The sequence below is a fragment of the Mus musculus genome, chromosome 1 (assembly GCF_000001635.26).
Source record: "Mus musculus strain C57BL/6J chromosome 1, GRCm38.p6 C57BL/6J".
Classification (NCBI taxonomy): Eukaryota; Metazoa; Chordata; class Mammalia; order Rodentia; family Muridae; genus Mus; species Mus musculus.
Window position 1 is genome coordinate 123,352,853 of NC_000067.6, and position 23,561 is coordinate 123,376,413.

Consider the following 23,561-nt stretch of genomic DNA (forward strand, 5'->3'; position numbering starts at 1 on the left):
CTGAGTTCAAACCCTAGAACCTTCATAAATACAGGTAAGGCAGTGTATACTTATAATCCCAGAGTTACTTCAGCAAGATGGGAAGTAGAGACACAAGCGCCTCAGAATATCATGGGAAAGGTAGCCTGGTGTACATCAAGAGATCCTTTCTCAAATAGGGAGAATGGTAAGGATGGACACCTGGGATTGACCTCTGACCCCAAAGTTGATGGTACAATATGTGTATACCCTTATATAAATGACCACACACCCAGTGTAAGTATTTTTTAATAAGAGTTATAATTAATTGTGGAGATACTTGATAGTGGATTTCTGTCAATAAATTATATAATAATGCATTGCTTCTCACATTTACACACAAAGTAAACTATAATTGCAAGGAATAAATATGATTATCCTTTATGACACCAATAACAGTGATAGATGCTTTTAAAAATGCAAGAAAGCTACATGCTAATTTGAGAAAAGAGACATCTCTGACATTTCTGAGGGAGTAATATTCCCTGTTGCATAGATTTTACAATTATGGAAATCAACAGGAAGCCATGCACTGACTTACTTTACAGCAGCTACTTGGTCCTTTGCCTCCACTGAGCCTATCCTTCTGTGAATCTCCTGCAAAACTTTCAGGCCCTGGAATCCACTTCCTCTGCCATCAAATCTTGCTACAATGACATTATCGGTGTCAATAAGAACTGAATCCCAGTCAACATGGAACTTATCTGTCACCATTTGGCCTCCTGGTTCTTCATCCCTGCAAATATGAGCATACTTGATCAAAAGAAGGGCAACCAGCATTTCAGCAGACTGTTTCAAATTTATACTAACTAGCTAACTGGTTATGGAAATCAGCTATGTTAGCCATTAACCATTTGGTTGACTCTTGATGACAAACCATTTTCCCCATATAAAGTTTGAAATGAGGAGTCCCAAGGATGAGGTGAAAACAGAGAGCTTAAGACCTCACAACTGACACTGGTTAAATTCATTTTTCAAAGAGAAGAAATGGAGAAAATATGTGGTTTCTTTTTTAAAAGGCCTTTTTGAAGAATGACTGTCAAGTTGACAGACAAGTCTATTTTTATTGGTTGTCTTCAAGTGTGTTGTAGAAATAAATGTCTTGCCTATGATTTACAAGGGTTGAAGGGTCTGATAGAGTGCTAACTCAGCCATGGAAAGTTCATATAATTTAACAGGAAGTATACAACCTTAAAGAATGTTGGACTCTGAAGGAAATATTGCATTAATATTTCCTGAGGGTTTTCCTCCTGTCCAAGATAGAGTTCTCACTGAGAAGTTAAACAAACAGTAAAGGAAGAAAAATATTTTTCAGCTTTCAAGCTAAGAACCAAGAAAGGAAGTAGGGACACAAATGTCTGAAAATCTTGAAAACCAGATGCCAAGATGACATGAAAGTTACAAAGTTTGAATCTTTTCTCCGTAAGTGCAAGGTGGGATGGCTTTATACTGCCAGCAATGTTTAGGTCAAGCGGTGTTCACTGTTTTATTTTCCACAATATAGGAAATGTAGAGAGGGAAGTCCTCAAAAAAGTCACATGTACTGGGGATGTGCCTCAGCAGCAGAGGACTTGTCTAACAACTAGGAGACCCCATGTCTGATCTCTGAGCACACCACCATGAAAATCATCCTCATCATGTTCGTCACCATCATAATTCTTGGCAGGTCCAGAAGAAACTCTATTTCCCCAAATTCTGACTGTTGGATGAAAGCCAGCATTTCTCAGATATTGTAAAACATGTTCCTTTCTACCCTAAAGAGCCATTTCCCTTATCACTGGTAGAAGGGGCAAGCAACTATCTGAGAATGCACAGCATTCTCATGTTAGCCTCTAGGCTCCCTCAGTATCACAAGTACTTGTTAAACATTTTAAAATCCCCATGGGCAACCTGACTCTTCTCATCTCTCCTTGCCTCCTTTACTACTGTAAACTTCTTAAGTTCATGAGCTTCCCTTCACTGACCTAATTGTTCTTCTTACAATCCTGCTATTTCTGCTATGCTCTCTTATTTGTCCCCTTTATGCCCTCATTTGCCCTTGTTCTCTTCATGTTCCTCTTTGCTGCTTCCATTTATTGTTTCCTTTCTGATCTACACCTTCCTCTCTCGAAATGAGATCAAGTCTATGGGACATGTTCATTTCATCTTTTTCTTTCTGCTCTGGACTCTTCTAAATGTCTATGTCTGTTCTATCCCCCATATCTACAATGAAACAAAAACAAAGCAAAACAAAATAAAACAAAAAATTCCCCTTTACCATATCATGCAGGGATCTTATCAACAGTTTACATTACCCTCATTATCACTTCTGCCGAAGCCTTCACTTTCATTATAAGCATTATAACCATCACCATCACCACCATTGCTTATTCTACTCATCATCATACTCATGTAGTTCATCTAGAACCAAAACTAGGCACAGGTTACATAGGAGAGCATCCACTTGATGGATCTAATGAGCCTCTCAGTGTTTCTTTTTTAAAAGATCTCCATTGGTACTGTTAGGTCTTAAACCTGGGACAAATGTCTGAGATGGCTATTTAACTTACCAAAGTGGATGCTGGCAGGGGTTCTCTCATATCTCTTAGTGTCTTTCTGTTATAGTGCCCTTCTGACTAGGATATCCTACCCCCATCCTAAAATTCCCAAGGCCAAGCTTAGGATTTGGTTCCTCACAGGTTCCAGAGCTGACTTTTCCTATATAATGCAACCATTATGGTCATCTGGCCTTTTGGTCAATGCGTTACTTTCTTGGACAGTCTCTTGGCCTTTTTTTTGGGACAACTGGAACCATGTTACCATATAACAACTGAGAATGCTGAGTGGGTTCAGAAACCCCAGTATTCTCAGACTTGAGGATGATAGGAGTTTCATCTACTCCCAACCTTGCTCCTGTATTGGAGCACATGACCATGACCCCCGTGGGAAGAGTGTGACCACTGGTCATATAGCACAGAGAACAGAGTTCTCCATGCTAATGAGGTACCTAGATGGACCCTGAGGGTTTATCCAATAAGCATCCCTTCCTGAGAAAAGGTGTTTAATCTCTGGTCCATCCTGAGAAGATGTATGACCCTATTTCCCACAATGAACAATGAATAAACAGTTTGAAAAGGCAAAAACTGTCTCTCTCATCAAGAACCACTGTGGGGGCCAAGGGGAAAGCCTTTGTAGTACAGAGCCACTTAAATCCCCCAAAGAAGGGCCCTCCATACTCCTGGACACAAAGCTAAGCCAGAGTTCCACCTCTCCCCAGTCCTAGAATTGTCCTCACAGGCCTGCTTGAGCCCCCTTCATTCCTGATTCTATGCAGTATCCAGCACCAACTGGATGCTTAGGAGCTTGGGAAACGCTGCCCCCTTGGCCTTAGCCTGCCTTGTTTCTCATCTGAGTTGAAGCCCCAATTCCAGGCTGCATTCTTCCATCCCTGAGCAGTGCATCTGCACTTCCCACAAGCCTGTCACCCAGTAGGGCATAGTGTAGAATACAGCCTAGCACCCTGTCTGTATTCTATCTGTCAGCATAGAGTGATTTAACAATTTACCCCTATAACTATAAGCCAACTACAATTAAATGTTGCCTTTATAAGAGTTGCCTTGGTCATGGTGTCTCTTCAAAACAGTAAAGTACTACCTAAGACACTGAATTTTTCAAAAGCCTGTAAAAAATGTTTCAGGCTGTCAGGAAGAGCCACTTTCCTTATCATCTATCTTTGGTTGCATATAAAAGCCCATGCTGGCCTCCAAACTCCTTCAGTCCTTACTCACACATACTTGTTATACAAAGTCCATTCAGTCTCCTGGCCCTTCTCTCTTCCCAGACTTCTCCTCCACTATAGTAGCTCCCAGGCTGTTAGAGTTCATAGGCTTCCCTCTTCCCAGACACCTACTCAGCCTCTATATAATAGCAAAGTCACCACCCCAAATTCCCGCTACCCAAATCATTATTGCTTTTTTTCCAAGATAGCCATGGCCATGGCCTTTCTGCTTCTTTTTCTCTCTGGTATGAAGTCTTGCAGATTCCCCCAATCTATCTCTTTCTGTTTCTCTGTCTCTCTCTCTCCTCCTTTCCTCTTCCCTCTCCCCTTCTCTCTCTCCTCTCTTTCTCTTCCTTTCCCTGTCCTTCTCCCACTCCATCTCTCCCTCCCTCCCCCACTCTCTGCCTCCCCTCTCTCTTAGCAACCAAGCAACCTTGCAGCCAGTCCTGATTAGTGACAAAGGGACCATCAAGCAAACTGTGATGATGGGACCATCAGACAACCCATAGACAACCAAATACTTATTAGCTGCTGAGAGGCAACACATTCCTATGTTGGCCCCTGTCACATGTCCTCCTCCACATGCACTGGGGCCCCTACATAAGAGCCACCTTTTTCCTTCCCCTCCAAAAGAGGCAGCTACTGAATCCTTTTGATAAACCTCCCATGTGAAACCTTTAGCACTGTCTGACTCTGTTAGATCTTGCCTAGTTCCATCTCTCTGTGTCTCTTTCTCTGTCTCTGTCTGTCTCTGTCTCTCTCTCTCTCTCTCTCCCTCTTTCCCTCTCTCTCACACAATAAAAATCTTGCCCCCAATCATGGAATGGCTATTTTAGCAGTTTCTTTATTGCCCCCTCAGGTGTTACATGGAACTAAAATTTTAGGAAAATGTTCTTAATGAGCAAAATCTGTTGTAACAAACAATAAGAGCAATTGTGCCCCTTAAGTTCACACAGTGAATTCCTGATACCTGGCACCACAAGATGTGGCTATATTCAGAGGTAGGGCTTTAAAGGGACAGAGAAAGTAAACTGTGGCTCTTATGGTTGGCAGAATCCAGTCTTACTGGTGCTTTGTGAGTAGAAATTTGAACTATAGACACCAGAACAACAAAGAGGGGTCAAGAACAAGTACAATGGAAGACTACCGTTTTGGCACTTTGCTAATTTTTAGTGTTTTAAACTTAAAAACATATTGTATTCAGTGCATCATTTATTATGTTGTTTAAAAACTATGGTGACTGGAGATATGGCTCAATAGTTAAAAACACTTGCTCTCCTGAATAACAAGAGTTTGGTTTCCACCACTTACTAGAGAGCCTATCACTTGAACTCCATGTATCTGGCACAGTGTTGCAGCCTCTCTTGTATAGTGTCTGCACTCACATGGACACACTCCCTTCCCACACAGACATAAGAAAGGATAAGATAATATTTTATAATTGGCAAAATAATGTGTGTTAATATAACAGAAATCTCTTTTCCTACCCTTGCCCCTACATTTCCCCCTTTCTTCAATATTTTTTTGGTATACCATATTTCCTCATGCCAGCACTAGTGATTATTAAAGACTCCCTTTCTTGTCTAAAAGGGGATTGTGTACTGCTTTGCTCTTTCTCTAAATGGCATCCAGCACATTCTCCTTAGCCAGAAACAAATATCATTTAAAAACTCTTGTGAGAGTAATAAACGAAATGGAAAATCCACCTTTTTCTGTCCTGCTATTCATATTGCAACAAGGAGCCAAAAGATGAGCTCTCATCACTACACAGATTGAATCAGTGAACAGCCTGGATATTAATGAGCCAGGCCTGAAACTCAAAAATGAACTGTTAGTATTATCCACACGAAATTAACCTTGGGATAAACATCCTAGATAGCACATGAAAATAACAGAATAGAACCAACAGAAAAGGGCCGTGGGGACATCGCCCAGGCAAAAAACTGGAAATAAGCAAGAAGGAAATACTGTCTTTAATGATGTCTGTTGTCAAGTCTCACTACATTAATTCTTATCCTCTGGCCAATCTCCTTCTGAGATAATTTCTAAAGGCATCATTGAGGGAGTAGAAAGGGAAGGAGGCTAGAAGAACTTTTCTTTCATTTACTTTAATATTTACATCATCCCAGAGATGTAACATTTTTTCCAATTCCTTTGCATTTTGAAAGGAATGTACCAACATCACTTATCATTAAACGGGTACCCCAGAAAAATTTATAAGTAGGGTAAGCACAAAAAGATCCACTCTCTTCTTGATATGTATATAATGACTAAAAAGCCTTTTAGATTTTAGAGTGAAAAATAGTCTAAACAGTGGCTAACAGAATGTAGAAGAGGATTGGGAGATGTCTCTGTCACACCCCTTGTGAAATAGCCAGTCATGGCAATCCATGCCTTTCATTCCAGCAGTGTGACAATAAAGACATGGGGGAGGTGAGGGTGGGTGGGATTTGTGAGGCTTTCCATTCACCTGGTTTATCTGAGTCAGTAAGCTCCAGGTATAGTGAGAAACATTCTCTCAAAATATGTGGTAGAGGGAAATCGATGAATATACCAGATATCAAGTTCTGGCCTCTATGTGCATGTGCACACATATGTACTTTCATCCACAGGTACACCCAAACACACAAAATAATTTATAATGGAGTAATATATAAATAGGTACTGATGTTATCAGTTTCAATGGAAAATACTCAAACAAATTAAGAGGGTTATCAGCACCGTGCCATAAGCAGAGGTATCTCCCTAAAACAGATTTCACACAGTTCTAAAAACTCATCAGTTCAACTTATAGGATGAGACTGAAGCTTAGGCAATGGTGGCTCAGGTGAGCAGGACTACACCTTTTCCAGGACTGCATAGATGTGTTACATATTCCTGGTCCAGTACTTAAGCTTTAATTTCACTTTAGGACATTGAAGGGGTCACTGGATCACTTTATTCCTCTTTCAAAAGTAGCCACAAGGGATATATCTCATTTTTCTGCTTTTTATTCTTCTATTCATTTAGATGATTAGTTGGCTTCTCAAGGAAGATGTTCCATACTTGACTTCCTAGAGCACATAGACAGTTACCCCAAGTTTTGTAACAAAAATACAACACTGTACCTCTATAAAACAAGCAAGTGCCAATTTTCTCAATACATACAATAAAAACTGTAATTAATTCATTGTGGGACTCCTTTGAGTAAAATATTGAGATCCACAGATGGTGAATGGTGGTGAACTTACAGAAAATTAACAGACCCTAATTACATCTGTCAGATTACAGACCCACTAGATGCCTGACTCCCCCCAAGCCCCAGATCAGGCCAAGTCTCCTTATGCCTGCCATCAGGACAAAGGAGTGACAGCTTCTTTCTCTGACTGTGAGAGAATTCAGATCTATCTAAGCAGGGACTGAGGAAAGGCAAGCTTCCCAGAACCAAAGCAGCTTTGAAGTGTAGTCCTACCCAACGTGGAACCCTGTGTTTCCTTCTGTGACTCCTGGCACAGTGCTGATGTTAAGAAGTATAAAACTTGCTAACATCCTGAAAACCTATAAGAGTCTGACACTCCATCTGCTCTTAAAAATTGAAAGATCCATCTCTCTCTTCAGTGCTCCCACTTGCTATCTCTCATGGTAGCTCTCTTTCCTACTGCTCTCTAGGTTTTGAAAGGAAGGCTCTCTGCTTTAGGGTCCTATGACCATGGGGTTCTTTTCTCAAGTTTCACACTTCAAGGTATAATTTCAGCTGTCAAAGATTGTGAGTCCCTCTCCTAATATATCTTAGCTGAAGAGTAATTTTGTATCAGCTCTTTTCTATGAACTTTTGCTCATTCAGGCCACATTCAAATCTTCAATATGTACTTCTCCTTAGGTAAGGCATTGTGACAACTTCTAGTAGTTATGCCATTCTGTTTTCCAACTTATTTAACTGGATTCTAGGAATCAATTTATCGATAAAAATATGGCCATATAAACACAGATATTTAATTTTATTTTACTTCGCCGTATCAAATAAACAGAAACAGCAGGCCAAATGCTAGTGATGAGCAGTGGCTTATAGCATAACCATCTTACAAATCAATACATTGAGACAGAGAAATAAAGGAACTACAAAACTTGGTAATTTGGTAACTTCAACATTTAGCAATTACATAATTATAAGACTTGCTTAGAAAATATTCACTTAAATATAAGGCATATGTGGCTCATTTCTACAAAGCACAAAGAAAACATGTTTTTAGCCAGCAAAGAAATTTTAAAAGATGAAAATGTTGAACATCTGCATTTTGTTCTGAGTTTATACATTCCCCACACTTATTTAGAGTGTGTGTGTGTGTGTGTGTGTGTGTGTGTGTGTGTGTGTTCATAATATAGGTTCATACAACAATTTTTCAGGAATAATTTTCATGCTTTCATGATCAAGGTAAGGTCTTTAGACTTGGTAATAGTAAGCATTTTTTTGTTTGTTTTTTGTTTTTTGGTTTTTTTTGTTTGTTTTTTTGTTTTTTTGAGACAGGGTTTCTCTGTATATCCCTGGTTGTCCTGGGACCCACTTTGTAGACCAGGCTGGCCTCAAACTCAGAAATCGGCCTGCCTCTGCCTCCCAAGTGCTGGGATTAAAGATGTGCGCCACCACTCCTGGCTTAGTAGTAAGCTCTCTTACCCACTGCTTTTCATTATTCTATTCATTTAGATGATTAGTTGGCTTCTCAAAGAAGATGTTCTATACATGACTTCCTTGAGCACATAGAGAGTTACCCCAAATTTTGTAACAAAAATACAACACTATACCTCTACAAAACAAGCAAGTGCCAATTTTCTGGTCCCATCTGCCCAATAATGTTTCATCTCAAATAGATTGTCAATATATGGGGTGTTACCTACCACTTCTGGTCCTCAGTTTTCCTTATCTATAAAACAAGCATTACCATACTTACCTTGCTATTATGACAGTATTGAAAGAAAATCACTTTCTAAAGAAAATAAAGGTGCTATTTAATAGGAGAGCATATTTTCAGTTCCCATATCAGGTGTGGGATATTTCATATGTGATAAAGGTGTTGTCATCAGCATAGAGGAAGCATCATTGTGGTTCATGTCCAACAGTTCCCAGGGAGGTAATGCATATGCTTACAATTAGCATCTCACAGATGCAATAAGACTACAAGGAAATCAGCAATAAACAAACAAACAAAAAAACAAAGCTTCTAAAATCCCTGACTTATACGTTTGTCTCCCTGGTGTTGCAATGTGTGGATCTAGAATATGATCCAGAGGCCCTGGGATCAAAGACATGGTCCCCATTAAAAGATACCAGTTGGGGGTATTTGCACTTTAAATGCTAAGGTCTAGTGGGAGGTCTTGTAGTAATCTTGAAAGCATTTTGAGCTGTAAAGTCTAAAGAGCACAGAAGCAAAAGACCTTTACTAGATATATATATATATATAAAAAAAACAACACCATCAATCCATCAATCATTCATAATCAACCAGTAATTATTATAATTTGGCAAAATCTACTGGCAGACTGTGATGGTTAATGTAAGAAACTGAGGATTTGATCTAAACAAATGACTTTTATATCAAGCAATAATTTCACCCTTTTCATGAGTCATGGGATGACTGGCATGACATATTCTATTCTTAGTTTCCTCCTGTTAAGATAGGAACAAATTATCTGCAGGCATGATTCTTTGAGAATTACACATAAGGAATTCAGGGAATAAAGAGTCTCACAGGCAATAATGAGAACTGTATTTCAGAAACAGAGCACCCAGATAAAATCCAAACTAGTATTGTGACCAGTCTGTAATCTCAGTTCTCTTAGAATAGGAGACTGGAGCCAGAATATTCCCTGGGACAAAGTACCTAGCTAGACTAAGGCAAAACTACAGTAAGAGAACTTTGAGGAAGAGAGTCATTGAGAATAAAAGTTGATGATAATCTTTGACATGTGCCCACACACAGGTGTACCTGTATGTATGTGAACATGCCTATATATGTCACACAAAAGTAAAGAATAAAGCATGCTATCTATACACTTTTACAATGAAGTGTGTAAGTAAATAATGGCTACTGATGTTAATTCTTATTAGCTTCATAATGTAAGTTCAGTAGTAGTATTGTAAAAAAAATGGTGCAAAGATGTCTAAGGATCAATTTTCAGCATAATTCAGAAAATCTAAAGAAATGAGAAACTGATTCACCCAGAAGGTTAAATTTAAACATAAGTACTCAAATTGATTATGATCCTATCTTTCTCCAATTCACCTCATTCTTGAAAACTTTCATGGTTAATTGATTCATTCTTTTTTTTTTTCATTTTATTCATTCACTCATGCATTCTGTCAATATTCTTGGGGCATGAATAATATTGCAATTAGTGTGCTGAGGCAACATGATACAAAAGAAAGAGCTGCTTGGTTAACATATGAAAGTGTGAAACACTTATCACTCTCTGCTATTACATATTAACACCAAGGACACAGAGGAAATTATGAAGAAATATGCCATTATATATTACTAGCACTTTTTTAGGTTAGGCAACAAACGAGGCAGCATGAGCAAATATACACCAAGCCAAGATCAAAGTGATGTACTCAGCTGGGAACAAATAATTTCTTAAGTCTAGAGGAGCCAGTTGTTCTTCAGAGTAGATGGTGCTGTGAGCACCACATTGCCTGGAAGTCCCTATGCTTGTCCTAACAGAGGGCAAAAAGACAACTGAAAAAGAGAGCATGGAGGATAGCTAAAGTACAGAAAAGCCAAGCAAAAGACAGAGAGGTCACCTAGATTCAAAATACCTAGAATAGATCAGCTACTGATACAGAGCTTGAAGAGAGTGAGCTTACAGAAAACACCATCATTCAAAAGGAATACAGTCCCATGACCTCAATGACAGACAATCCAATCATAGTATTGATTAATTGATAGATAGATTGATTGATGGTGTTTTGTTCATTTTTATATGCTTTTATTTTGTTTGTTTGTGTGTGTGTGTGTGTGTGTGTGTGTGTGTGAGAGAGAGAGAGAGAGAGAGAGAGAGAGAGAGAGAGAGAGATTTTTCTTGTATCCTAGGGTGGTCTCAAACTTTGAATATATCCCTAAGATGAACTTGAATTTTTTGGATGCTTTTGTTTCCTCAACTTGAATGCTGAGGTTTTGGACTGCACTATCAGTCTGGAATGCTACACAAGTAATCTATGAATTGAACTACATCTCTAGCTATCCCAGATATCCCACTCAGCTATAAAACCATTTCTCCAGTCTAAGAAATGTTTTCTGACACTTTGTAGAACAGGTCTACTGCACAAAACAGCAAAAATCAAGATACTATAGTCACTAAATCAACATTTATGCCTAAGTAGTAGAAACCTGAACATTTTTGCTCAGTAATGTTTAACTCATAATAATTGAAGAACACAATTATCTATTACAGTTTTAGAAAGGGAAGCTGTATCATCACTGGAAAAAAATATTTTTTATTTTAGAATAAAAAGTGTTCATTTCAGTTCTAGGTAATATCACAGAACTCCACATGGAGTAGGATTTTCCAGTTATAAAAATATAAATTATTGTCATTTTTCAGGAAAACATTTTGACTGAAGATGATTGTACTGTGCAAATTAAGTTTCTCTTAAAAATACAAAAAACATCAATTAAAGAAATACTTCTATGTATGCAACGTCTACTTAGATTTTTTTAGCATAAAGGTCTAGAAATGATGTTTAATAATAGAAATTAAAATATAAATTGTTTATACATGATACATTGTGCTCAGTTCCTTAGATGCGAAATCTTTAAGCAATGGATTCAGAATAAAGTGAATTAGTAAATCATGTGAGCAGTACCTATCAATAGAAATGAAAGCCAGAACTTAAACACCTGCTTTCAGTCTTTCTTTCAGCAAGCCAGAAGGTAGCAATATAAATTCCATGAGCCTGACTATATGATTTCATTGGTGTTGGTAGCATCCACCTGTTAAATAATTTTATAGGTCCTATATCACACATTTCATATTTAAACTGTTATATTTAAATGTATAAAATATCACTATCTCTAATAAAAGCATGATTGCATGTACAACCTATTAAAGTGCTATCTGCCAGTGTTTATGTCCAAGATAACATGATGATTATATACAATTTATTAAACAAGTGTGATTATACTTAGAATTTATTAGACACTAAGTGAAAGTGTTTATGCCCCAGACAACGCTTTCGTTTTGTATAAACATTATGCATATAAAATTCATTGTACATTGTGCATATGTAAGGACACAGTGTTATCCACAATTTGTTCACAATATAATGGTAGTTTAGAAGCCTTACGCAGTGCATTGGAAATCCTAAGAGCTCCAGTTGGAAGCTAATCACAACCAACAATTTTACTGGTGTGCTTCCTTAAAAGAGACTCAGATGATCATTTTCTGTGCAATAGATTTTTAAATTAACTCATTCTTTCACATCCTGATTATTTAGTCATAATCAACCAGCTAAAAGTACACGTTTAAAGGAAGATCCAGTTAGTGTACCACATCAAAAGGTGAACATCTCAATATCTGGCCAACCTTCCCCAGCGAGTACCTTATCCCTGCAAGGAAGCATGAATAACTGTCTCTGTATCCATTCGCATAAAGGAACCACGATCCAAACATGATATTGTTCTTTGTCTTCTATTTTATTGGTCATGTATCCTGAGAAACCTAGCATCATTTCTCTGATGAAAATTTGCTTTGTAATAAATTTGAGACAAAGTAACAAGAACAACAGAATCTCTGTTTCCAAAAGGGAACATGACTGAATACAGAACTATTTGCCTAGCTAAACTGTTACTGTTTTAATTTCTGCTGAGCCTACTCATAGGAGAGGAGAGGGAGAAGAGGATCATGGAACCCTCACCCAAGTACACAATCACCCCGCCAAATCACATGAAATTCTGCACCAATTTCCCTGGTCTCAGAGTGTGCATCCTCTAGAGAATATATGTTGGGAAAGACAGCCAGATGAAGTCATCAAACCTGCTGGGAACAGACTTTTGAGTGTGGCTGCTTTAAGGTCACCCATGCAACCCCTGCAACTCCTCCCTAATGGCTCTGAAAGTAAGCCTAATAAACTCATTGGATCTTCTCAGCACTAAAGAAATTATAATTAAGTTTGATCTTGAGATATTAGGAGAGGTAGATGTTTATGTCGCCTTTAGGGAAGTTACTTTGACAACAATGACTAAGGCAATATTTTTTATTTTCCCTTTTTCTTATTTCAGTGTCTTTAGTATGTTCCTCAACATATCATATGCAAAGAATAAAACTGGTTAGAAGAAAGAGACAAGGAAGGGTATATAGAAAATTACCACTGAGAATTGCAGGTTCTTCTGGCTCTGAAGGGGAAAATGATGTCTGGACCTGTGTTAGAGCACTCAAAGTCTACATAAAGTATCCTCACTGTGATGATGCATACTTGTAATCCCAGAGCTTGGAGGTAGAGCTAGCTACCCAGCCTTGCTTCCTTAGAAAGTTCTAGGTAATGAGAGATCCTATCTGCAAAAAGACAACTGATACTGGCACTAACTACCATTGACCTTTGGCCTGTACACACACTCACACACACAAACACACACACACACTACAAATTTGTTACATAATTTATAATGAAGAGTGTAAACCAGCATTCTATGTCTACAAATCATATGTATTAGAGAGACACAGCACAGATCTAGAGCAAAGAATGTGTTCCATTTCATTTAATATATATAGGGGCTAAATTATTATGAATTATTATGAAAAAAATTATGATACTTTCCTGAAGATAGGAGGTGGCAAACTAGACTTTGCACAAGCCAACTAAGCTTGAGAATAGTCATCTAGAATACTTGGAAAACATATGACATTTTCTTTTTTTTTTTTTTTATTGCCCGTACTAACTCACTGAATTTAATTCTGGATAATGTAAAGCATTGTGAATCAATATGCTTCCAGGCTTCTTAGTAAATCAGTAACTAATAAGCCTTTGGCACTGAAGACTAAATGAGCATGGCATCAGTTACAATGAGGTATTAGTATCTCAATGCTGAAGTCTACACAGTCCTGATCTCATAAAAAGAAGTATGAATAAATTGTAAAGCTGTATATTCTTAGAATCTGGTTTCCTAAACAGACTTACTTTCCCTTGCCACAAGTCAAGGAATGTGAAATAAAAGAGCAACACAGACATTACAAGCTATTTAAAAATGAAACAGTGTATGTGTTCACTTTGTAAAATCACTGATCAAGAATTCAGTACTTTAATAATTACTAAACAGATATACACAAACCAAGCTGCCTTGTATCAATATTTCAAATAACAGAAACAGATATGTTATAATATTGAGGATGTATCAAAACAAACAAGCTAACCAACCAAACAAACAAACATACATTCTCACACAATAAGGCACCCATTAAGTTGACAGTCTTCCTAGCTATGATGATGAGTTTTTAGCTGTCTACTTAACAGAACTTAGATTCATCTCATAAGAGAGTCTTAACCAGGTAATTATCTATATCAACTTGGCTCTGGGCCCATCTACAAGAGATTGCACTGATGTGATGTGGAAGTATCCAATCCACTGTGGGCATCACCATTCTCTAGGCAGGAAACCTTGAACTAAATCAGAATGGAGAAATTCAGCTGAACACACTGAAAGAGCATATATGAATTAATTTCTCTTTGCTCTTGATTTTGGATATGAAACAAGTAGCTATTTATCTGCCCTGACTTCTTCACAATGATGACTGTAATTTGGACTTACTACCCAAATAAACACTTATTTTCCTAAGTTGCATTTCATCAAGATATATTTTACCAAGAGCAGAAAAGAAAGTAGAACACTGGCTAAGCCAGAATAATTCTAATTTTTCATTTAATAAATCTGTCATGTGAGGCACAAGAGTATACTTATCAAATCTTTAGATTCATTTATTTTAATAAAATATAAAATACTTACATTATTAATAGAAGAGCATACTGGTTTTTCTCCATAAAATCTTTGGGAAAGGACAACTGTAAAGGAAGTTCTTTTAAAGAAAGAGCAAAATATTAAAGATGGAGAGTCATTTAAATGTAAAAGTATAAGATGCAGAGAAAGCTGTTCTTGAAGGGTGTATGATGTGCCAATTTTTACCATAGTCATCAATGTGAAGTATTCTAGTCTCTCTCTTTGCGAGCTTCTTCTTCTGAATAGTTTCTTTCATCACAGAATTGTTTTCCAAGAGGAAATACCCTGAAAATCATAAAATAAGTGTCTGTGGAACATCCAGGCGTAAATAGTTCACCCACATCACACCCCAACCCCTACCCAAGGATCAGGGATTACTGCAGGAAAGGGGGAAGAACAGATTATTAGAATCACAAATCAAGGTGGACCAACATAAAACAATGTCTTCTGGACATGATAGAAATTATTGTACTCGTGAACTCACAGCAGCCATTGTTTGCTACACAAGCTAAAGTCAGTGACATTTCAGAATGGAATGTGGAGGGCCTAAAAATTCCACACCCTTAGGTAATAAATAGTTAGCAAACTATTGATTGCTAGCCGAAGAGGAGAGATATCTCTTTAAACCTGTGGGTTGGTCATGCTCTAGTGGATGTCCTCACACCCTTGAGAACCTGAGCAACACAAAGTGAACTTATGAAGTTTTAGAGAAAAAAAGAAGCATGAAGTTAAGCGGGGCACATTTTTTTGTTTGTTTTGCTTTGGTTTTTGGTTTGGTTTGGTTTTGGTTTTTCGAGACAGGGTTTCTCTGTGTAGCCCTGGCTGTCCTGGAACTCACTTTGTATACCAGGCTGACCTTGAGCTCAGAAATCTGCCTGCCTCTGCCTCCCGAGTGCTGGGATCAAAGGCGTGCGCCACCACGCCCGGCTTAAGTGGGCACATTTTTATCATTAGTATGGTCAAAGTACATTGTATGCATCAATGACATTTGCAAATAATAAAAGTAATCTACTAAAGCATTTTATAAACCAGAAGGGGCAGATGGACAGATACATTCTATCCAATAATTAGGAGTCAATCCATTAATACAAAATATCAGCCTACTACTACTTGTCATTGTAGTATTGTACCACTCATGGATGAAAATCTCAACTTTGTCTCTGATACCACTGCAGGTGTCTTCCAACTGAACTTCCTCATTTCAGTGAATTTCCTCCCATTTTTCCAGTACATCATAATTACCATTTATGCTTTCTAAATAAAATTATGATCCCACCACCCTTCTCTTTCTGAATATTTAAGACAATACAAAAATTATGTAGCTGGAAATGAGATAAAAATTGGATCATTTGGATACGGATACAAAAACTCAGGAGAACAAAATGTAGTCGGAAAGAACAACCCAAAATATAACCTACACAATATCAGTCTCAGATGAGAATGCTAAAATTATAGCCCAACTGTTCAATAAGCTGGAAAAAGCACAGACTCCTATTCAAAAAATAAACAGGCAAAATATAAGATGTATGATAAAATTGTCTAAGAGATAATCTGCTAGTTAAATCAATAGAGTATTAGATGTTACAAATGCTGCTGATGAAAAGATAACAAAATTCTAACAATCAAATAAAGGTTTAAAAATTGACTGATTTTCTTGGGACATGGCTCTGCAGGTAAAGATGTGTGTCCTGTAGCCTTAATAGTCAAGGCTGATCCAGGACCCACGTGGTAAGAAAAGGGGCACATTGTCTCCTTATGTGTGAGTATCTCCTGGGACATGAAGATGCCACATAATGAATAAATAAACGGAGTTTAACTGTTTAAGTTGATAGAATATAAAAGCATATAATCAACTTGCCAGAAATTTATTTATATTTTGTTACATATAAAAATGCATCTGGAGATATTTTACATGCTAAAATAAGTGACGCTGTGTGTGTGTGTGTGTGTGTGTGTGTGTGTGTGTGTGCATAGATATTTTAGTCTGATGTTTCCCAGACATATAGCACAATTTATTTTATGAAACATGTTTTAACTAGATAATTTCTACGTATTGTGCCAATATGCTAAGTATATTGTATACTTTTAATCATTATGCTAAGTATAAAAGTATACTTTTAATCATTATAGTGTTTGTAGTATATTTGTGTGTGTATATATATGTACATATATATATGAAATTATTATATATTTTCTCATTTTAATAGTTTTTATAATAGAAAAATAAAGCTTTTATTTATAACTATATCTTCTTCAAATAAAGGCAGTTTCACTCTTACTATTCTTGCTTTTGTTCTGCTACATCTTCTAACAGAATGTTGTATAGAAAGGATTGGAGAAAGCAAACTTGCCTTCCTAGATCCCACAGGAGCATCTGTGTTTCAGTGTAACACAAGATGCCTGCTATGGTATCCTTGTGGATATTGTCATACAGTTCAGGCATTCCCTTTACATTTTTATATTGTTCATTTGAAGGTACTATGACTGTATTGTTAAATATTTGTCAGATTTACCAAGTGTTTTATTTTTTCCAAAATCATTTGGGATTCTTGCCTAAATAAGGGAGTCACATTGAATTGGGTTATTTCAGCAATATGGAATGAGTAGACACTGTATAATCATAAAATATTAGTCATTAATTACATACTAAATGTAATATGTACACCTGAATGCACAAGAATCTCTTCTCTCTCTCTCTCTCTCTCTCTCTCTCTCTCTCTCTCTCTCTCTCTCTCTCTCTCTCTCTCTCCCTCTCTCTCTCTCTCCTCTCTCTCTCTCTCTCTCTCTCATATATTAAGAGTGTGGCACAGCATCTATCTTGTAGAGGCCACAGAACAACCTCATATAGTTCCTTGGCTGCAGTCCACCTTTATGTTTTTGTTTGAGATAGGGTCTCTTACTGGCCAATGAACACAGAGTTCTCCCAGTCTCTGCCTTCTCAGACTGGGATGATAAGTGCAACTCTTAATGCTCATTACAATCCTGGGGACTGAATTCAGGACCATGTTCTGGCAAGGTAAGCAATTCACCTACTGGAGCTTTTCAGCAAGAATTATTCTATTCTCCTCCTCCTCCTCCTCCTCCTCCTCCTCCTCCTCCTCCTCCTCCTCCTCCTCCTCCTCCTCTTCTTCCTCCTCCTCCTCCTCCTCTAGTTTAAGTTTAGAATAAAGTTAACAGATGGCATAGCCTTCCTTTCTTTCTTAGACAGGATCTCATTATGTGCCAATGCTGGATTTGGTCTCTTTCTTTACAGGCTAAAATAATCTCCAGTCTGGGATTGTCCTGCCTCTGCATCCAAAATGATAGGATTACATGTGTGTGAACCACTGTGTCTGCCTTGATCGCCATTTTCTGGAACAGCTTGTGTGAGTATGGTATATTGTGTAGAATACACTAATAAAGACTTTAGTTTTCTAAACTAAACATTTAAAATATTTGGTTCCATGTTATTCAGTTTGCTACTTGTGTGATGAAATACATATATGTACATTTAACCATTGTAATGCCCAATGGGGTAGACCTAACACTTATATAATGTTTTCTCCTTTATCATGAGCTTTTTGCAGTTTGGTTTTCTTTTTCTGTCCATCAATATTTTTTACTGAATTTTCCTTAATTAAATTTTATTCATTTTATACATTTTTAATATTTTGGTATTTTCTGGCTATTATTTTATCATCTATTTTAACAAGTCCTGTTGCCTGTCTGATTACAGCCAGAGATATGACAAAGATTCTGGCCCACTGTCAACAGAAATCATTGACCAGTTTCACTTTTTAATGTGTTTTTGGAAGTTTCCTTCTGTTAATGTTGCAAACCCACAACCTGATTTTGATAGTATCCATTTACACTTGGTTTTTATTCCAAGGGTTTTGTCTTTATTAGTTTTCTTTAAAGACGACATCCCATTTGTTATATTTACCTTCTTTGCATTTCCTCTATTTTAATTATCTACATATTGTACTGAGCTTCTCTGCTGGCATTGCTTGCTGTTCTGGGAATAGACCCCAGGGCCTCACCCATGCCAACTCAGCGTAGTATCACAAATTTTATCCTCAGCCTCAGAAACGAAATTATCACACTGTACCAGATCAATTCATTTCTGTTTATTCCATTGAGCTATGACTTTTGTATGTGATCCCTTCTCCAGCAAGTTCCTGCTTATTAACTATCTTGCCAATGACAGAGACTGTGGAGAGTGTGTTTCCTGGCCTTCCTAAAACTCCGCCAGCCTGTGCTATGTAAAGCGTAGCACATATTCAAAGAAGCCATCACAACATTTCATAGCAAATGTTATAAAGTGTGAATTCACATTTCAAAAAACATGATTACATTTTCATGTATGTATTTAGTGGTATATGTGCATGTGTGCATAGTCATGGGCATACAAAGGCACACACATGGAGGTTAGAGGACAAAGTTTGTGAGTTCTTTCCTACAACCTCATATACCTGCGGAATCGAACTTTATAAGCTTGGCAACAGGTAATTTTACCCACTGAGGTTATCTTACTTACACTAAAACTACAAAATCTTACTCTGTATAGTCCGTTAACATTAACCATTTATTATAAAAGCACACTGAATAGTTCTATATAAAACAAATATATTTTGCATATACAAGATGCCAGCATCACTTGACAATGTTGTTAGTGCAAATTTTTTGACATTAAAGTTTGTTAAATTTGTATCTTTATACCTTTAAATATAAATCATATTTACTATTTTGTTTTATAAATGTACACTAGATTATTGCATTCCAATTAATAATTAAATAAATGATTAAGAACAACTAGTGGGACCAACATGGGAGCGTTATAGTAGTAATTTAATATAATGTATTATAAATTACCAGTGGGGAAAAACATAATTACAAATAAACTAATTGCATCACTGTAACAGCAGTTGGAATTTTTTCTATTATATTAAGTGGAATTAACTTACTCATAAAATAAATATCTCTCTATGAGCACAGAGAACTCAGTTGTAGTTGTGAGAAAACAAATTTAAGAAAGATTTAAAACATTTCAAAATTGTATGGGTACACCATAAATTACAATAAATCAGAAAATAAGTTTTAGGAAACATGCCTTGTCCTCATCAAACAATATAAGATGGGGTAATGCTAAGATATTCAGTTAAATGTAGAGATTGGGGCGCAAAGAGAAGATACTGAGAACAGAATAGTGTGAAGGAGTTGAGGAGGATGCTAAGAATTGAGAAAAGAATAAACAGGAAGTGAAAGTGATGGAAGATAGACTAAGGGAAACAGGGAAGAATGGAAAGAAAGAGACATGGTAGAAGAAACAGACACAAATGAAATTAGGAACAGAAAAGCCTGCATGGGCAAACAGAGAGTCAGAAACCCTATCCCCATGACCTCTCTACCAAAACCATGGAGGTGTGTATCACCCGAAGTCACACATTAGTGGTATTTAGAGGACAAAAATGGTGTTTAAGGGGAAGTCCCAATAATAGAATACTGTTGGCCGTGTAAGCAGAAGAAAAGATACACAGGCAGGGAGCTTGGTCCCCATTCTTTATATGCGATTCACAGCTTGTCCTTTGAACTGACAAGAAAACTGCACATCCCCTAAGGCTGGAACAGTGGAATAGACCTGTCCTCGGACAGCAAACCTTCCAAACAGAGAGCCTGCTGAGCACATCTCTCACTATGGAACAACTGAGTGAATATGGACAGAAAGAGAGAGAAAGGCGTGTTTCAAACAATAATAAGGTAAAAATGTATTTGTGCAATAGATGAAGTCCATAATACACAGAATAGAGCACTTGGAAAATATTAAAAGAGAAACAACCAAAACAAAAATTACCTGAAAGTTCTCTTGTAAATGCAAAAACACTAACTGAGAAAATTATCCTAGGTTTTGTCATTGTTTTATTTTTCAGACAGAATCTCATGATTCCAGATGAATGTTGAACTTGCTACCTCTGTAGGCCTGAATTTCTGATCATCTTGCCTCTCTCGCTGGAGTGCTAGGATCACAGAAACGAATCACCACGCCCAAGTTATAAGGCGATAGTCATAGAATTGGTATTTTATGTATGCTAGGAAGGTATTCCAATACTTTTGTTATATTCCTGATTCCTCCTTGCAGTTTTATATAAAGTATAATCATCAATATCTTTGTTTTCATAAATTATGCATAAAGATAATCTAATCTTTATTCAGCTTTAATTGCCAAGAAGGAAAAGAAAATATGAAAAACTGATGGCTGAAGATTTTGTTATATTCTTAAATGCTCTTTATATTTCTGATTTAAATAAACTGAGAACATCTTCCTATAATCATTAAAATAAAGCTTTTGTTTTATTAATTCATTAGGAAAGATCATGATATGTTGTTTTATTTACTTTTTTTTTCATTTTCTTTAAATAGTACTACTTTACACAATTTTCTTTTCCAGAAATATTTTACTTCATATTGCTCAGGGAACAGCTAAGATTGCCTCATTGATGCTTCTATTTTTTACAACCCACAGACCCACTTGTCATTGAATAAAAAACTTTGTCTCCGTAAATAATTGTCCCTCAAAAGAAAGCAACTACCTGACCTTAGTTCACCCAGCCAACTGAAAAACTATACGTTTTGATCAAAATGGAATCAGAATTGATTTCTTGGTGGGAACTCTATTAATATTTTATAACTTGTCAGGAGAAATGTTCTGTAATTTTCAACAGTGTTATAAAAACAAGGCTTTATAACAATGAGGTAAAATTAAATACATATCTCATAAAGACTTTTCTTAGAGTCATTCTTTGACAGAGATTAAATATGCAATGTGACACCAAGAGCTGCCACATCTCATAGGTCATATGCATATCTTCTATTGTAAATGTATTTACCCCTTTGTCAACAAGAAAATTATTTTCAGATCTATTGGTTGCCATGTTTCTGGTCTCAGAAGAAGGTTATGATGGAGTATTCTCATACAATGATTTTCTATCTGCAAAATTTTCTTTTCTATTTTTCTTTCTGTCTCCACTTGGATATTGCATTCATAAGTAGGTCCTCCAAATCTGTTGCCCTGATTACCAAAACGTTTAGTATTAAATGAAGGCATAGGCTGGTTTTAGAAATTTGATATTTCTATGAATTATGCATATTATAGAATTTAATCAAAGTAGTAAGTAGGTGCTTCCAATTAATCTCAATGTAGGGTATCTTAACTCCTACACATGTTGCAAAGGACTCTATATATGTAAAGAGATAAAAAGATTACCACACTTCCTTTAAGATAGGTCCTGAAGATGGGGTAGAGAAGCAAATAGAATTGAAATAGATGATGAGCTATGTTTCAGCCATACAAAACAACAACACTAATCCAGGATCCATCTCCATGGGAACAGGCAGTGGATTTCTATAGGTTCAAATGGTTAAGCATGGGCCGCCTTTCCTTTCTTAGAATGGCACATGCCCTTCAGTTTTACACATTTATACTTATATGACAAAAAATTATTCTAAGCTCAGATCACCTTGCTTGATTTATGGCTATTAAGTATTCATATGATGCTAGCTAAGTCCTTTCACCTGTCTTCAAATCAGTTTCTTTACATGTAAAATAAAATAAGAAAATAAATTATCTCAGGGATGCTCTCTGACTTTAATTAACCTATAAAAATTATTAGTAGTATTATATAGCATATATGACTGGAACTCAGTGGTAAAGAATTAATACTGTTCTTACAGAAGATCTGAGCTCAGTTCTCAACACCCATACCAAGTAGCTCACAATGAGCAGTGCAAACGTCCATTTCCAGGAGATGTGACATACTCTTTTAACCTCTACTGGCAATTGGACAAATACAGAATATATTCACATTTATGTAAATAAAAGTAAATTTAAAAGATTATGCAGCTCACTAGAGCATAAAAATTCTGACTTTGTAAATTTAGAAAACAAAGGTAACAGACAGGGATGAGAATGCAATTTAATGTAGAAATTCATTCTAAGTTTAGCTCGGCAGGGTACTGGAGAGGAGGCTGACCAGTTAAGAGTGCATACTGCTCTTTCAGAGGACCTGGGTTTGCTTTCTAGTACTCACACTGGCAGCTCACAACTGGCTATAAATGTTGTTACAGAGGATCTAATGCCCACTGCCTCCATGGGAATTGCTGTACTCATATAGTGTATGTACATACATTAAGCATATAAGCATACATATATACACATAAAATAAAAAACGAATTGCTAAATCTTGAAAGAAAATTGACTTAATCATATACTTACTTATTCACTCTATTTTAAGTTTCCATATTCTAAGTTAAACATATAACCATCTTATCTGCTGCATTGTTTGATAACATGGTTTGCGAACAAAGTTGGCTGAATATACAAATGAAATAAATGGACATATGTGAATACACAAACATGCACACACACACACACACACACACACACACACACACACACATCTGCATATCTAGTACAAATACAATAAAGTAAACCGCATATTTTATAAATTTCCCGAGTATCTTATCACTATATGTGAATTTGATATTATTTTAACCAGTGGAATACAACCTGTTTTCTTTCCCAGAAAAAAGAAGGGAACTCAAGGCCCTCTACCTCTACGTCAAACACTCAAATAGTGTTTTCAATATAAATAGATATATTTGTGACCTATGAAATGTCATAATATCTACAAAAAGCATTGGGATTTTACATAACCTACATGGGACTGAAGAAATGATCTTGAAACTCAGCGGCAAGTAGGCAGGAATGCACATGCATGTTAATCTTTTTTTCATGGGATTTAGATTCTGCAATTAGCAAGATCTAACCGAAGCTGTAAGATATTCAAGCC

General features: G+C 36.7%; 1 protein-coding gene across 4 annotated transcripts in view; it reads right to left on the minus strand.

Annotated features, from left to right (window-relative positions):
* Dpp10 (dipeptidylpeptidase 10) overlaps nucleotides 1-23,561 on the minus strand; it is a 1,513,678-nt gene that overhangs the window by 20,715 nt on the left and 1,469,402 nt on the right. For all 4 annotated transcript variants that reach the window (XM_006529626.4, NM_199021.3, XM_006529627.4 and 1 more), the window contains exons 18-20: nucleotides 14,923-15,021; nucleotides 14,746-14,815; nucleotides 560-754 (exon numbers count right to left, since the gene is read on the minus strand). In XM_006529626.4, coding sequence (XP_006529689.1) covers nucleotides 560-754; nucleotides 14,746-14,815; nucleotides 14,923-15,021 — 364 coding nt within the window. The remainder of the gene's footprint in view (nucleotides 1-559; nucleotides 755-14,745; nucleotides 14,816-14,922; nucleotides 15,022-23,561) is intronic.